An 18,206-nucleotide genomic window follows, 5' to 3' on the forward strand; every position below is an offset into this window, starting at 1 on the left:
CCACTGTTCTAAGAATTAACCGTAACTTTTTGTATCAAATAAATAAGACCTTTTACAAAAAAAAAAAATAATCCAGGCTATTTTATTGAACATTAATCTGCTTGAGGTATTTTACATGGTGTTATGGGACACAATTTTTTTAGAACACTTTAAAGTTCTAAGAAAGTAAATTCAAGTCTTAGCTTTAGCCTTCAGAAAACACACATAACAACTATTTCTGTAAACCTGGCTGTAGAGTAACATGATCTGCTGTTACAGTCTTGTCTCAACAAACTCCTGGTGACGTAACTGTGACCTAGATGATGTGGTAAGCATTAAATAACTTGTTCTGAATAACGAAGTAAAAATAGACCATCTAAGCTCTCCTTTCCTCTTTTGCTTCTTGATAGACCAGATTTCAGTATAAACATCTATGACTGGTCTCCATTATTAGGATGCAGACATTAAATAATTTTACAGTTATAAAACTTGATTTCATTGCTCCAAGAAGATAATTTTCCTGGATTTAGCCTTTCAGATACATAAAATCACTTTGGTATTAATTAAAAGCTAGATATATTAAATAGTATGGAAGATACAGAAAAAAGGCAGGTTGAAATGCCTTGGCTTTCAAAGTGTAGTGGTAAAGTGAAACAATGTCACAGCTGTTCACAAGTGAGTGACAACACCTATCATGCTGGCAGAGCATTAGCTGCAGTGTTTTAAGTATTTTCTTCCAAATTCTGCAAGTGATATACTCAAATATTTTTAAAAATTGTACACATTCTAAACACAAACAATAGTCGTTTGTATTACAAAATCAATTTTACATTAATGAAATAAAAAACCCCAAGAAAAGCATGTACAACATGCAGAAATCTACAATCTTCCCAAAAATTAAAAGGAAAAAACCATTAAATCTGAAATAATTATTTTATTTCAGCTATTTAGGATTAAATTCAAGCCTCTTTTCTGAAAAAGCTATAAGATATTCTCCAGGCATCTCTCGGATTGGTAGCTCTTGCCTGGATCTTTTGTTGGGGATGCCAGAGGAGCACACCTGCAGCAAGGGGAGCACTGGGCTTTCCCAACTGCAAGTTTATGTGTGGGATTTGCTGCAAGCCAGCAAGTTACAGAGCTGGTATTCTGCCTCTGAAGGACTGTACTGTTTTCATTGGATTGGACGATGGGTTTTAAGGTACCTGAACACAAACAAGTTACTATGAGCTGAGCTATGGAGTGAATTTACAGAAAGTCAGTTAACATACAGTAACTGATTGTGCACATGCTTGCAGCCTGTGTTTGCAGGCATGAGTAAGCTGTTTTGGGCCTAGAGCACACTGACCCAGAGTAGTACATGCATAGGTTTTATTCTTTTCTTTATGATTTTTTTTCATGTCTTCACAATATTTTTTGGACCCTGGCTGGCAGAGTTAATTCAGCATTTCATTAAATTCATTCTGTGTACTAGAAAACACACAAACCCAAGTAAACACCCTCCAAAGGCAGAAGTTAGTAGCTGTTATGGATCTACATAGTAATTTGCATGGTAAACTTCCAGTAAATTTATGTTTAGCTAAATACACATGGAACCTTCTGTAATAAAAACCAAATCCAGCCATAATGACCCCAGATGAGATTATTATTATTTCAGATGAGATTATCAACTGTATCAGTAGAGAGGACAGGAATGTGGAAGAGAAAGTGGAAATTACTAATAAAGTTACTTGAACGAAAAATGTGGTATGTGGCAATAGTATCAACAGAAACAAGCAAGTGGATTGCTGAATTTAGGTTTAAAATACTCAGTAGTTTCTGTAGTTTTCCAGATTTTAACTTAAAAAATGAAACCAATTCCCTAATCTGTTAAATTTTTATTAAAAACCCTTCTTTCTGCTTTAAGTTAAGGAAGTAAACAGGACACTTCTTTAAGTGACTATGCTGGATTATTCTGCTTGTTATGTAACTGATTAATTTCCCCCTACCTGTTGAATAATTTTTGCTAACTTATTTCATAGTTAAGTGATACTTTCTAGATACTTCTTAATATCTTCTTACTAACAGCAGAAGGCAGATAATAGGGTCAGTAATGTATTTTCTTAAAGAACTACAAAAACCCCAAACCAGCAAACCCAGACTTCCAAAAAGTACATATCCTTGACAGCAATTACTGGCAAGCAACCAACCATCATTATTATACAAATTTAATGAGATGTACTGTAATTTAACTTATGACTAAATTAGCAATCAATATATTCTTAACAGTCCTTTCCTTAAGCTAAATCAGAAGGCATTAAAGGATCATTCTGCTTTTTTAAAAGAAAGTCCTGTGCACCATGTTTTTTTAGATTAGTTACAGACTTTTTTCCAGATAATATTACTGAAAATAAGCATGGTCATATTTGTTATTTACAGTGGTTTGAACACTGCATCACTATGGATTACTAGAAAAAAATCCTCATTTTTAAAATGTAAGCCCACATTCAAATATACATTTGCTCAGTAATATTTGGTCAGCTGTATCAGTAATGGAGACAGACTCTGGTATAGAGAGACAGAGAAAGATGTAGAGAGAAGGGAAGAGAAAGAAAATGAATTGAGTAAGTGGTGAGTAATACACACAACATACATTTTGGTCTGGTGCTAAAACCAAGTCAAAACCCACAACGCAAGTCTGTCCTGATACGAGACAAGAACTGGGTTGCATCAGATTGGCAATTATTCAAACCCAAGAATGGACAGCTGTCTTAAAAAACAATATTGCCTTCCAAACTGCACCCCACTGAGGCATAATTTTTGTGTTGGATGAGCAACAGAATCTGGAGCATTCCATATCCTAAAATCTGACAAACAACACAGAGGTGGATTCAGAAGACATTGCTCGTTCCTTCATGAGACTCAGATTTTAAAAAGTTTTGACAGGCACCAGAGTTGCTTTTACATGAAGTTTTCCACTTATGCAGGAATAGAATCTGACCAACTGTTATCTTGAGACTTGTTGAAACAGCTTAGTCGGTTATTCCAGGCAGGCCAGGATGAACTGAGCTGCTGCACAGCTGCCTTCACTCAGTCAGTGCTATTTTTTCACAGTTGCAGACATCTGTTTCAAGCAGACACAGCTGATACAGAGAGGAAAGCAGCAACACAGGAACGTTCAACAGGAGAGATGCTGGCAGGGTTTTACCGTCTCTATATTCTTTCCTCAAAATACTAGATTAATTCAGTGCCAAAAAAGACTGCTGAACTAAGTTTTTCCCAGATCATAAATATAAAAAATAAAGGATAGATTCCTTATGAACACGAGTTTGTACTTTTAATTATTTTCTCTTCTAAAACCAAGTAAAAAGCCAGACACATTTTCATAAACTACAAAGGTAATACAGCAGGCAGGAGTCACTCTGATCACATTGGGGATAATTCCTTTGTAAAATCCATGAATTCCTTCTTTCCTTTAAAGACAAAGAAAAACATTTGGTTTTAATTAATGTCTTTTAAGAGAAACCAGACATAAAACAAAGCCTGGCATTTTTCTTCTTGAACTCCCACTGAGAGAGGTACTTCAGGTTAGAAATAACAATTTCAGACAGTGTTAAAAGTTTATAAAATATTAACCCATCTTTTTTTTTTCTGAACATATTCTAGAGATCAGCTATCTAGCCTAGGACTTGGGTGGTGTTTTGTGGGGGTTCTTTTGTATTATCTAAGTAGAAGGCATATTACTAACTTTCTTCATGCCACAAGAACAGGTTAAAATAAGTTAAAATTTCTGCAGTCTGTTCCAAAACTCACCTATTTAATCTCACTGAAACCAGCAGGGCTGAAAGGCTTGGTGGTTTTAGGTCATGTAAGAACAAGTGAGCTCAGAGTCAACACAACTAAGGAAAGACAGCATTTATTTTTTGAAAATTTAAGCACCTCCTTCAGAATTTTGATTCTACTGGCAAATAAACGAAAATCTAACTTGTCCCAGTTTGAATCAGTGTTCATGTTAGGGTTGTAAGGAAATTTCAAACACATTTAATAATATTTTCAGGCTTCACAGAGGCCTAGGACACATGGAATGATGAGCACATTTTAGACAGATCCTCGAAAGTGCTTGGGTGTGGTTTACACTACCCTTCCTAGGGCTGTAAGTTGCATTTGTTTCATCATGAGTACAGTAATGGCCCCAGAATGGCTGTATTACACTTCATCAGAACTAATAAGCCTTTCTACAGACTGCAGCACTGCAGGGCACAGTGCTGAGACATCAGAGCTATTTTTGCTCTGAGCTGCCTTCAGTTGAAATGGTCGTATTCCGAGTCAGTGGTGCTCCTGAACAACACAGCCTCAGTCACTCGTTCAGCTGGCACCTCTTCATACCCCAGGACTTCATTCACATCTATCCTGCAATATGCTGCAACCCAAAAGCATTGTCCAAAGCAAGATGGATATTGGTTGCACACTGCAGAGGTGGCCAACCTTAGTAACTCTAGAAATCTGTGTGAAGACTCTCACAGGCACTGTGGAGCTGACGGAAGGTTTGTGAGAAGATATGAATACGTGTGAGGTCACAGTTCTCTAAAGGTCCTACAGGAAGCTAGGACAAACTACAAATGCAGTCAGCCCCCAGGGTAACCCAGGGACATCAGTATAAACAGCTCTGGCTAGCTCACTTCACCTTGCCAGGAATTTGGATTAGCCACAACTCCCATCCGCACAACGCTCCTGTCCTATGTGATAAGCTAAAGCAGTTCAAGTGAGACTTCATTGTTTAAGAGCCCCAAATCAGCCAAGTCAATGTTATTTTTTAACCTGTAAGTGAAATTTGCTGGGGAAGAGAGAAGGGAGACAGGGTAAACAGAAACGTGCAGGCTGGCATAGACCCCCTCCTATCTCCTCCTTTGTCCTCAGCTTATAGCTATTAGTGACATATTGCACAAGATAACTTTGTACAGATAACATTTTGTGTGCTCTGAACTGCCCCAGTTTCACAAGTCACCACAGAAGCCAGTAAAGAACGTTCTGATTCTGTAAGACTCACTTTCCATGATATAAGCTTTTAATTCTGCATGCCTACCTCCATGTCCTGCGGATCACATCAAACACACCAGAATATGTGTTATGCTGATCTTGAAGACGAGCTCGCACAACTTGATAGGGGTATGTTGCTGACACAGCAAATATTTTGGATACAGCTGCCATCATTATGTATTCCACAGTGTTCTAGAAGCAAAAAAAATTACTGAGTTTGCCTTAAGCATGGTTTAAACTAGCTCAATTCCCCAAATCTTATTTGATTTTTAAAAGTTGAACTAAACAGTATGCTAGATTTTTCCCCTTATAATACACATATTAAAAAAATGGCAATGTTTACTACATGCAGTGCTACAAGTAATTGATTGTAAAATGTATTGTGCCCTCTCATTCCTATCAAAGGAAACACTTCTTCCAAAAGTAACTACCTTTGCCCAACTTGCACCTGACCAGTTTCCAGGGTTTAATACCACCATCTGTGGTTCCACAAAATAAGACAAAAAACATTCCTCCCTCTAAAATTCTGAAAACATTTGCCAAAATAAGAAGTTGATTTCCAAAAGTAGTGCTAACCAGTTGCTTGTTCCTGAAAAGTAAAAAGTATTATTTCCTTCTATATACTCTACATTCCAGTTACGTATCAATACTTTGCACATTTGGCTGCCCTATAACCTAGACAAATGGAATAAATTTCTATTTATGCACATGGTGCAACACATTTTTATTCTCAAGCATCATACCAATTTTGTATCTGATACTCTGTTTCTATACTTGTTGTATCTCTCTTTCAAATCCTCATATGCCATGAACTGAAGTGCTCCATGTGAAGTTCCAAATAGACCAGGCACAAATCCCTAAAATAGGAATAAAACAAGGTTAAAGGGTAAGGCACAAAAACTGTACAACTTGACAGAGCACAGCTTAACATGCATCACATGTCCTCCCTTGATTTACAGACCGTGCCTGCATAACTGCTGCTGTGCAGTATGATCAGAGCTGACTCTGGGTTGGTATTCCTAATGGCAGGCATCACACAAACACATAAAATGTTACTTTTCTCCAAATGACATACAGGCTAAAGACACCTACTGAGTCACCAAGATAAAACAAGTGGTCCAGGGCCTCCACCTCACAGAGGACGAGCAGGTAACATGGATAAGGATTGCCAGAACACAAATCAAGCTGCAGTCTTGCAAACGTGCTGCTCAGTGCCTGCCCCTTTTCCAGAAACTGGCACTAAGGGGTTTAATTCCCAGCTGAGACTGGTAAGGCAATGAGAGATGCTGGCATTTCAGTGAGAAGGGCCACCAGGAGTAGAGGTACAAAAGAATTACTGTGATCAAGCCCTGGAAATAGATACGTATGTGTTTGCATGTATGTGTCTCTATATAAATATCTATCTATGATATATATACATTTCTATATTAAAAATGTGTGGGTCTATATAGAATCATAGAATCGTTTAGTTTGGAAAAAACCTTTAAGATTATCAAGTCCAAGCACAATCCTAACACTGCCATGTCCACCACTCACCCACGTCCCTGTGAGAGAAGAAAGAGAGTGAGCCACTCCAGCACTGTCTTTCTTACACACACAGACACATAAGCACACACAGAGGAAAGCTGAAGGGTACAGAGGAAGAGCTAACTTATACAAGGACTTATGGGTGATTTACATTAAAGAATTAAACCTAAGATTCAGATCAGTTTGAGTGCATTCCTCACCCTGCTATGAACACATTTCAAGGAAGCCCAGCAGAAGTGCCCAAAGATGTAACAAAGCAGTCTGGGAAATGTTCCCCATTTCTACGAGGCAGTATTGGATAGTAAGAGTGTAATACGGAAATATACATCAACCTTTTGTTTCAAAAAAAGTTGACATGAAGGGGGAAAACAGGTATTTTCTGAAGTGTCTCCACAAGAAAGAAAAGACAGGAGTTCCCTCAGGAACAGGACTACCTCAATTAAAATAAGCTGCCAGCTGCACGAGTTCTGAAAAGCACTAATTCTCTTTTTGAAGTGTTGGTCACTTACACTGAAAAAATACAAATAAACAGGGGATTAATCATCTTTGCCAGAAATGACTTAAGGGAGCCAAAAACTTCCTGAAAACTGTTACAAAGGGACAATTATAATGGAGTTAATGACTCAAAGAAACAAAATTTCAAAAAAAAAATATACTGATATTGAACAGTTTAATCTGATTTCCTATGATTCATTCAGGCAAGAAAAAGGAATTTAAAAAAATGCGTCCGGACTCAAAACTGTGTGTTAGACTAAATGGGAAGTCCAGAATGTTGAATAAAGACAATATATTATTAAAAGCCTGAAGAAGAAGAAAAAGAGAAGGGAACCTGGTAGGAGTCCGCTGAAATAGTGTTAAAAAGACAAAATGATAAACTTCTAAATTGCAGAAAAAATCCAAAACAACTAAAACTACAGCAGGCATAAAAATTGCACAGAGCTTCCATCACTTCAGAGATCAGCTCTCTGCACGCTATAGATTTCTTAAGTTTTTGATATTACAGCCATTCAGGAAGTGATTTTTTAGAATTTCTTTGACAATTGAGGATAAATTTCTTCTCAGAGCAGAAAATAATGGTCATGAACTCATCATCAGTGACCGTGAACTGATAAAACGCATTAAGGGCTTGTGAAAGTCCCTGAAAAACCACTTCCCCAAACATGGTAACAAGTGGAATTAAACCCTGTATCTGTATTTTGTCAACTGTGAGCATAACCATAGGATTTTGTGAAGCTTGAAGCCAAAGGGCCGCAACAGAGGGAAATGGACAACTGTGGTTTTCACAAAACCTGATCAGAAATGAAAATAAACCAGTATTATAAAAACAGAAGGAGAAGAGAAAAAACAAAATTATAAAAAGCATCAAAGAAAAAATTATCTAGGTCAGGAGAACAAGGAACAGTATGAAATTTATGGATAGTGACAGCAGGGAAAATCTTTGTAAATATTTATCTGTGATGAGACAATAAAACTGTTAAAAGACAGTGGAAGTAATTCCTCTCTACTTGGAAAAAATTAGAATGATGTTTTTATATCATAGGAGAATGAGATAATACTTTCCCCACCAACAAAGGAAGAATGTTAAACAATGTTTAAGAGTGCTAAACTCCAAAATTTAAGCCAGCAGATTTGGATAACTTGCTCCCAAGAGTCCTAAAGCATCTATTGATGATAAATGAGTCCCGGCACGCTCTAAGTCTTGTGCTGACGAGGAAAGCTTCCAAAGACTGAGGAACGTTTAATGTTGGGCCAATATTAAAAAATGCAAGAAGGGAGTGAGATAACTGTCAGCCAATGTGTCTCAGTAATAAGAGCTGACCCAGGCTTCTATTGATCATACATAACAATGTGTTCTTATGGAAAAATGTTTGAAAGCAAAACTGTTTCTTCATGGTACTGAAATATCTTGGCTGAGGAAGTTTTTGAAACATATTCCTGTTCTATTTTCTTATTCTCAGAATAATTTAATACAAAATTCTTTCTTGCCACAAAATGTGATAGAATTGGGTATTTACTTTTCATCTACGTGAAGATCAATTTTAAAATAATTTCACTTTGTATTTTTTACTTTAATGTTCAAAGCTATATCCTTAAAAGATTTTTGCCATGCGGGCTTGACAAGATCAATGGTTTCTCAAAGAAATCCTGTTTGAATTCTCTTTTGGGGGATTAGAACAACAGACAGAATTAAATATATAATTAGAAATTAAAATGGTAAAGCATATAGTCCTGAACAGCAGATAGTGGGAATAAAAAGAGTATTTTAAAGTTGCCTTAAAGAGTTGTAAGTGCTGAAGATCCAGGACAGAAGGAAACTGTCCCATTGGTTAGTATTTCAAAGGTCATCTATCCCAATGAAAAGAAACATAGGTAAATGTATAAAGCGGAAAGCCTATGTTACTTAGTAAAGTAGGGAACAAGGTTCATTTGGTGATGTGATAGTCACATCACTGCCTGAAATGTTTGAGAGCACTCAAGCCAAAGCAGCCTCTGCTGTAAAGCCATATGAGGAGGGGCTGAGGTCACTTGGTCTGTTCAGCCTGGGGAAGAGGAGACTGAGGGGAGACCTCATTGCAGTTACAACTTCCTTGGGAGGGGAGGAGGAGGGGCAGGCACTGATCTCTGCTTTGTGGTGACAGTGACAGGACCTGAGGAATGGCCTGAAGTTGTGTCAGGGGAGGTTTAGGTTGGATATTAAAAAAAGGTTCTTCCCCCAGAGGGTGGCTGGGCACTGGAACAGGCTCTCGAGGGAAGCTGTCACAGCACTAAGCCTGAAAGAGTTCAAGGAGTGTCTGGATGATACTCCCAGGCACATGGTGTGACTCTTGGGGATGGTCCTGTGCAGGGCCAGGAGTTGGACTTCATGATGCTTGCGGGTCCCTTCCAACCCGGCCTATTCTGTGATTCAGAATGCAGCAACTTCCTTTTGTAATCCGCTTAGTGTTGTCTGCATTTGGGTTCTCAGTGTGCAAAAGACCTGCAGTATCAGAGTGCCCTGCTCTAGCAACTTGTGTAGAAAGACACTGAAGTATGTCATTATCTTGGATCTTGATTCCTTCACGGTGAAAAATGATACCATCTTTTATATGAAAGTTACTTATGCGTATGTCTCTTTGTAGAACCTGTGCCTAAATTTGAAGTCAAGATGGCCAAATCTCAATGAATTTTGCTGAGTACAGTTAAAAGATGTAAAAAGTCACTTAGCTTACAAGCCTCATATTTGCAAGAAGAAGAAAAATAGTGTAAGCAAAGCATAGCAAAATAAAGAGAATTAAGTGCCTTAGACGTTAAAGGACTGGAAAAAGTACTTAATCTCAGAGCACAGAATCTTGCCTACCAAAGGTGAAATGACAACACAGAAGTGTCCAAATATATTGCACTTGGTAACAAGCACACATTACTGATAAGATTTTTTTGTTCTGTTAATACATACTGCATTAACATTCTCAGTCTTGATGATTCTGGATTTTACTTTAATATCCTTAAATTTTCTGCACTTTCTTTATATTTTACTGTTGTCTATTAAGCATTGCTCTATTTCCAGTTGCTGCTTCTACATCATCGCTAAAAGAGAATGACACTTAAAATACACATGCAGAAGTACCGAGGCCAGGAAGAATGTTAGTTGCATTCTTGATTGATGCTTTAGCAGTCAGTAGCTCTAGACTATACATCTAGCAGTTTCCCAAGAGCTAAGAGATACTTTATGTTTTCCTAAAAGTGCCGATTCCTTCCATCTTACAATTATTTTACAATGTTTGGTCTCTCCTGCCTTATGCTTGAAAAGAACAAGACAGCACTCATAACGTGAAGATGGTTGCATGACATTCAACTTCATGCCAAAGTAATTTTTAGAGCTCAGATGTCCAACAAATCCACAGGTGTGTTCAAATTACATAACCCCAAACTGATTTTCAATTCAGCCTGATGTGCAGCACAGCAGCTCTGTCCCCAGTCACCTGGGGGATGGAGACCATAGGACAAAGCCTAATGGATAAAGGGTGTGGAAGATCACAGACTGGATGACTACTGGGATAATCAGTGAAGGAAAGACTTCTGCCTTTTCAAAACCAGGCCAAGTGCAAGAAAAATAATTTACTGAGGAATGCAGATTCAGAAGACTATAGTTCAATAAATGACCAATACCCAGAAGAGCTATTAAAGACAGCTTTGATCCCTGCTAAAAAGATTGATGTATCCTGACATTACTAGCCTTGTGCCTCAAACAATGGAAAGGATTTGCTCAGACCTGTAACAGCACCTGTACAACAGAGAGCAAGAAATGGAATTGCTCGTACAGAAATACCATTGTTTAGAAGACTAATCTCCATCAGAAAGAAACTCCTTCCAGATTTTATTTCCAACATTCATTGGTACTATCTAAGATCCCCTTATTTGCTATAATTTGCTGAAATTAGGATTATGAGAAAAAAGAAGATGTGTGTGTACTACAGAAACTTCAGCTGTCCAATTTCAAATAGAGCAAGAAAGAGAAAAATAAAAACGTCCCCGAACACTGAAAATGGAGGAAGGCTAAAGTATGCACAAGCCAAAGAGCCACCTGAAGAAGTGCCTTTTCCCCCAGTATAGACAAGGTTCAGAGAGTCCTGACATCAAATGAAAGTTGCTCAGTGTGCATACTTATGTAGGTCACTCAGGACCTATCTAGGTCACCTTCTTCACAGATTTAAGCAAGTAATTTGCTCTTTCAAAGGAAGTAGCTGGGTTAGTTCCTCATTTGCAGATTAACACTACAAAGAAGTGTCTAATGCCAAAGGCAACACATGTTACAAGCACGAATAATCTGAAAAGAAGGGTGGAAGGACATCTTAAACCCTAACAGATTCAAGAAATTAGAACTTATCTACATGGAACAGAGCAGACATCCAGGCAGGCAAATCAGAAATCCTGACAATTTCAATTTAGGAATAAGTAGGGTGCCTTGTTCCTGGTGTCAGAATTTGGCATTTGCTGCCATGAAGTATACTAGTCTTTCAGCAGAGGAAAGATTATATTTTTTTCACTGAAAATAAAAGAACCTAGTGTTGTTTAATCAGGACAATTCCCAAGAGATAGTAGTCTTGTTCCGCATCCCTAGGAGTGTTAAAGGCCAGGCTGGATGGGGCTCTGAGAAACCTGATCTAGTGAAAGGTGTCCCTGCCCATCACAGGGGGGTTGAAACTAGACCATCTTTAAGGTCCCTTCCAACCCAAGCCATTCTATGATTCTATGATTCTATAGCATTACTTGCAGGAGAAGAGCCAGACTGAACTAAAATAGGTTTCTTCACAACTTCCAGGCACTGATGAATGAATCTTGATGTCATGACCTGAAGGAAGGAGGAGGCAAAAAGTCCAAATCCAGTTGCCATCTGCTTCCCTACATTAAAGGGAACAAAAACCCCAGACATATGCAGACCATATTTAGAAGTCTGCAAATTTTATGCATCTAGAGATGACAGATTACAGACGTCAATAACTAGAGGGCAAATAAACAGTTGTGAAACCATCCATTGTGGAAGAAAAAATTATCAAGTACTTTAGTCATATGTTATCTTCCACAAGATGTCAGAAAGACAGAGATAAGGGATGAAATGGAAGAAAGTACTAGCAGCAAGATAGATTACACTATTGCTGCCCTGCTTATCCACATTCTAATTATAGGAAAACTCAAAAAAAATTCAAAGCAGTTTACTCTCTATCACCCAATAGAAGATGGCTTAGTCATAAAGCTTACACTGTATTATTCAGGATTTCCTCTGTCCTCTATCTCAACAGTGTAATAGCTTTTCTTCTGATTAAGCTTTTTTGCTGCAGTTTTTCAGCGGGGATAACTCACAGAATAAAAGTAAGTGAGCTATGACAAAAAATTACTTCTCCCCCGTCCTTTTTTTTTTTTTTGTCTCACCATGCTACTGAGTGGTGCCAGTCAATTTTGGAATTCTTCTTAAATTTTGTTACCTTATACAAGCCACGAATGCCCTCTGTCTTGTATATCTTTATAAGAGCATCAACCATTCCTCTGTATTGCCGCTTTGATGGATCAACGCCAGCATTGTATTGCAGCACCAGTCGTGTCTTCGTTACCCATATTGGGTTTGTAATACAGAGGGTCATGGCTCCTGAGAACAGATGTAAGTCAGACTGATTGTTACGCCAACTCCAAAGCTTGTCCCAGTTTGTTCAGTCCAATGTAACACAGGCTTCTAAGATGACAAAACTACTTATCCTACAAGAGCACTCATATTACTTAAAACAAAGTTTATACTCTCCATTGTTCCCCCTCTCTGTCTTCAAAGCTCATAATAAAGTCCAACCTACTCCTGCTGGGGGTACTTCTGCAGAGCACGCGGTGCATATTCCTAGTACACCCCCTTTTTTGCCTCACCTTTCCACAGTTAGTAGCATAATCATAGTAGATAGGAAATGTAAGCAATTCCTTAATGTAATCCTGATTATCAAAATTACTCTTCAGGTATACATTGCTCAAAATTTAATGGACATCTCAGTCATGAGAAATTTGCTTAATCATACTGACAGGTTAATACAAAAGCAACCTGTTATAGCATTATTGGTTGTAAAAGAACCCATTACTATTTTTCACATTAAACAATATGCCTTACATTTCAACATTAAATGAATGCTTCAACATCCTAACAGAGCCTTCTCAATTGACTAGATTAAATACAACACAGAAGCATGTGCAAAAACATATGTTAGAAAAAACATATTAAAAGTCTTGCTGATAGAAGCAATTTTATTTCAGATCTTCAGTTTCCAAGAAGACTTGGACCACAGAAAAAGATTTTAAAAGACCAATTCACCTATTTTACTAACTTAATTGGGACCAGTGTTATTTAATACTTTAATTAATGACATCGACAAAGGCATAAAGTGCCCCCTCAGCAAATTTGCCAATGAGACCAAGCTGAGTGGTGCAGACGACACATCTGAAGGATGGGATGTAATTCAGAGGGACCTGGAGAAACTTGAGAAGTGGGCCCATGGGAATCTCATGAGGTTTAACAAGACCAAGTGCAAGGTGCTGCACCTGGGTCAGAGCAACCCCCACTACCAATACAGGCTGGGGCACGAACAGATCAAGAGCAGCCCTGACTAGAAGGACTTCGGGGTGTTGGTGGATGAGGGGCTGGACATGAGCCAACAATGTGCACTTGCAGCTCAGAAAGCCAAACATATCCTGGGCTGCACCAAAAGCAGTGTGGGCAGCAGGTTGAGGGAGGGGATTCTGCCCCTCTACTCTGCTCTGGTGAGACCCCACCTGGAGTGCTGTGTCCAGCTCTGGGGTCCTCAGCACAGAAGGGACATTGACCTGTCGGAGCAAGTCCAGAGGAGGGCCACCAAGATGATGAGAGGGGTGGAGTACCTCTCCTATGAGGAAAGGCTGAGAGAATTGGGATTGTTCAGACTTGTGAAAAGAAGGCTTCAGTGTGACCTAATTGTGGCCTTCCAGTACATGAAGGGAGCCTACACGAAAACTGGAGAGGGACTGGTAATGTTAAGGGCAGGTAATGTTAAGGCAGGGGTGGATGGCTTCAAACTGAGAGTTTAGATTAGATATTAGGTAGAAATTAGTCACTGTGAGTGATGTGAGGCACTGGAACAGGTTGCTTAGAGAAGCTAGGATGCCCTACCCATGACAGTGTTCAAGGCCAGGCTGGATGGGGCTTTGAGCAACCTAGTCTAGTGAAAGGTGTCCCTGCCAATGGCAGGCAGTTGGAACTAGATTATTTTCAAGTTACCTTCCAACTCAAACCATTCTATGAATCTGTGATTCAAAAGGCCTTGTCTTTTTCAGGTCCAAGTGTTAAACATTTAACAAGTTAACAAGCTGATAGCAGCAGATCTATATAGCTATATTTTGGAACCCAGTATGACACTAAATATGGAAAATGCTTATGCACAATGAAAACGAGGACAAAAGATGTTTTGACAACTCCTAATTCTGTGCAAAACTGAAGAGACCACAGCAATCCATCTTTTAATGTTAGACCTCACTATTTTATTTACAGACAATAAATGATTGCATTTGGGCTTGAACGCTTACACTTGCCACCTGTAAGCTGCACTGACACAGAAAGGCAGATAGCAACATATGGAAAGTGAACATTAACCTCCTCTGAATTTAAACTCACCAGCCTCTGCAGCTGACACTAGGTGTTCGGTTGCACTGAGACTTTCCATCTTTCCTTCCTTCTTGTAAGCTTTGATGGCATTGTAACTGGAAAATGTAAAATATAATTTGGTAAAGGTGAAAACAGATCTACATCATAAAAAAAACAACCCCAAAAGAACAAAACGCTTCTCTCAAGATCATGGTGGCACACAGCCTTTGAAAAAAAGATACCTAAACTACTTTTGTTTAGTTGATTAGTTGATCTCTGAGCACTTAGATCTTTAAAGTGAACTATGGTAATACATATTTAAATTGTATTATTAAACTGTCAGTATCAATGGGACTGCATCTTGAAACAGCTATCAGATCTCAAGAATTAACTTCTAAAAGAACCAATTAGATGGCCTCCTTTTTATTGAGAGCAACACTGACAAGTAGCTATCTTCTAGCTCATAAATACACTGAGCTTTCTTGTCTTGTTCTAGTTTGTAGCCTTGTGGATTGAGAAATTGTCAACAGGAGCTGAACCGTCAACAGGAATCTATAGCAAAGCTTAAGGACTAAAGTACAACAATAACAGAGTCTAGACAAATGACAAGTGATGTTTGCATAGCCACACCAGCTAACTATTCCCTAGTATGCTTCAATTAATAAGGTTCAGCAGTAAATCAGGTCACAGCTACAGAGTTAATAAAGTAGAATATTAAAAAATGAGCTTTATAAGCAAATCCCATCAACTGACAAAAACAATGAAAGAACTGTCACTAAAATGATTAAAAAACAGTTAAACATTTAGTTTTAGTATAAAATCTCATCATGTTCTCTAAGTCTTAACACATCAGTTTAAGTTTTTGTTTTTCATGAGGTTTTAAACACAGTGCAGTGGCACTTTTAGAGAATTCTTCATGAATAATATCACCATTCCTCAAGTATTTTTACAGCATCAAGGTGATGCACTGTACCTGACAAAGGAACAAAGTCTCTTTAAATTTGAAAACAGCAAATCATAAAAAAGGGTAACAGACCTGGACTAACTAAGAGAATCACAAGTTTGTAAGTCACTTAGCACATTTTTATACCCCCCCCAAAGAAGAAGCAGTGTATATCTGAACATTACATTGTGCAGGATATGACACATTTTACAGTTCTACTTACAAGAAAAAGTAAAGTCCCCAGGAAGCCCCTGCTCCCACCATGTTTGGAGTTACACCCTGATATAAGCCTCGTAGTCCTTCATGCTTCCAGACAGTGGTCATGCAGTGGAGAATCCCATTGTATTTTGGCCTCAGCTCCAATCCATCACTTACTATGAAAGAAAGAAATTAAATTGGAAAATATTTCAGCAAACAAAGTTCAGCTGTGTCAAAGTCACCAGAGAAGTCCTCAGCCTCCAAAGCAAGCTGCAAATGAATATGACCTAACTGATCAACTGCATTTTAAAAGTTTTATTTCACAGGCAAGCAAGAGTTGGGGTTTACAACTTCTTAAGTCTAGAGTTAAAGAACTTTAAAAAAAATGAGGGGAAAAATAAAATTAAAAAAAAAAAAAGAACTCTTTATATCTGTAAGAAGAAATTTCCCATCAATCTGCACTGCTGTGCATTTATGGTGAGCAGCAGCTTCGACTTAAAGTTTTTTGTGTCTCCTTTTTAGCACCCCTCCAATTTTGTATTATATTTCACATGATACAGGTGGAGTCCTTGACAACACATTTCTAAAAGGAGTCCCAAATAAAAATGCTTAAATTCAATCTTCCTCTTTGAAATGTTCTAAAAAGCAATGAGTCATGTCTTCCTGATGATTCCCAAGTCAGTTTTTATCAGAATACTCAGTTCACTTCCATCAAGAATTCCTGTGCTCTTCTATTCTCATTGAATGCATTTGCAGGGAAACACCAGATGCATACACTTCTCCCACCTAATAAGCTAACAACTGGTTGTCCAAATATTCAGAAAATATCACTGTCAAAAATAGAAAAAACGCACAAGTTTCTGTTTGACAGATTTCATGTAGAACACGGACGTCCAGACAACTCACAGTGGTAACTACTATTGCTCCTACCATAACAGCAGGGGGGTAAGCTCATTACTGGTGATATATGTGGTACGGTGCATGGTGAGATGACAAGAGGTAACAGACACAAGCTGTAATATAAGGAATTCTGACCAAAATTTAGAGTGGCCAAATACTTGAACAAGTTGCCTGAAGAACATCTTTGGAGCCACTGAAAAACCCACTAATCTCAAAGTTTTACAATCAATGTAGTTTTTGAGTCCCCATCAAAATTAAATCAGGTAAACAGTTTTCTGTTCAATTACACATTTATTATTCATTTTCCTTGAATTTTGTTTACAGTCTGTATGTAGTGACAGACTTCATAAAATGCTTTTTGAGCATATTGTGACAAGGCCTCAACACCTAGACAATCACGCAAAACTAGAAAAAAATTAAAAATCTCTTTTCTCCCCCCTGAATAAGTGCTGCTAAACCTTTCTCAAAGACATTTCTGAATTTTTTTTACCAGGTTTATAAACAAATTAAACAATGTGGAAAATTAGAGACATGAATGCAAGTCTCTCAGTCAACGATGCTGCCAAGAATCTTCACAACATTTATTTCTAATATCAGCTCTTACTCCCTGGTTGAAGATAAAACATAGGAGTTGTTATTTTCAACCCAAAAAAGCATGTGAAAGTAAGTGACCTCCAAAAGCCACCTAATCCAAACCCAATGCTCAAAACAGATCTAATTAGATCTGGTTACTTAGGGACATGACCAGTTGACTCCTAAATGTTTCCAAGGCTGAAGAGATTACAGCTTCTCTGGGTAACCTTTTCCAGTATCTGACCACTCTCACAGTAAAATAAATAAGTGTAATTTTCTACATTCATGCTTGAGCCTGTTCCTTCTTACCCTATTAACTATTCAGCTCTGAGAAGAATCTGGTTTTACCTTCTCTGAGTCCTCCAATCAGATTGTCATAGACTGCAACTATATCTCTCCTCAGCCTTTCCTGTTTGAGGCCAAACTGATCTTGTTCTCCTATGTCATGTGCTTCAGCCCCTTTATCAGTCTGGTAGTCTCCACTGGAATCACACCAGTATGTCACTGTCTTCCTTCCTTGTACTGGTGAGCCCCAAACTGGACACAGTACTTCAAATGCAGTCTTACAAGTGGAAAATAGAGAGAAAAAAGCACCTCTGCTAATTATGCTTTTCGTAACACAGCCCAGGATGTGCCCACCTAGGATACGTAAGGAACTGTTTAAATCCAACTTTGTAAAATGTCAGTTTGGAAATGTAATGCTGTAAATTTTGTAAAACCCCTCTGTGACAGTTCTCTGTTTCTGACATTCTAAAACACCTATGTGTCTAAGATAACAATCCAGAGATACAGCAAAATGTTTCAACCTCTCTAAAAGAGAATATGGTAAATAGGGGACGTGTTTGTCACATTAACAGAAAAATTAAGAGAAGCTGCCACGTTCCCCTGTGAAAAAAACCCAACAAACTAGTTAAGAGTTTTCTGCAAAACAATGCCACTACTGTTAAC

At 38.2% G+C, this 18,206-nt stretch overlaps 1 protein-coding gene across 1 annotated transcript in view; it reads right to left on the bottom strand.

Annotated features, from left to right (window-relative positions):
• Nucleotides 1-73: 73 nt before the first annotated feature.
• SLC25A32 (solute carrier family 25 member 32) overlaps nt 74-18,206 on the bottom strand; it is an 18,803-nt gene continuing 670 nt past the window's right edge. The window contains exons 2-7 of the mRNA XM_027657105.1: nt 15,811-15,961; nt 14,675-14,760; nt 12,480-12,640; nt 5,736-5,849; nt 5,039-5,184; nt 74-3,428 (exon numbers count right to left, since the gene is read on the bottom strand). Coding sequence (XP_027512906.1) covers nt 3,293-3,428; nt 5,039-5,184; nt 5,736-5,849; nt 12,480-12,640; nt 14,675-14,760; nt 15,811-15,961 — 794 coding nt within the window. The 3' untranslated portion in view covers nt 74-3,292. The remainder of the gene's footprint in view (nt 3,429-5,038; nt 5,185-5,735; nt 5,850-12,479; nt 12,641-14,674; nt 14,761-15,810; nt 15,962-18,206) is intronic.

Source organism: Corapipo altera, unplaced genomic scaffold (genome assembly GCF_003945725.1).
Source record: "Corapipo altera isolate COAL_440 unplaced genomic scaffold, ASM394572v1 52b, whole genome shotgun sequence".
NCBI lineage: Eukaryota > Metazoa > Chordata > Aves > Passeriformes > Pipridae > Corapipo > Corapipo altera.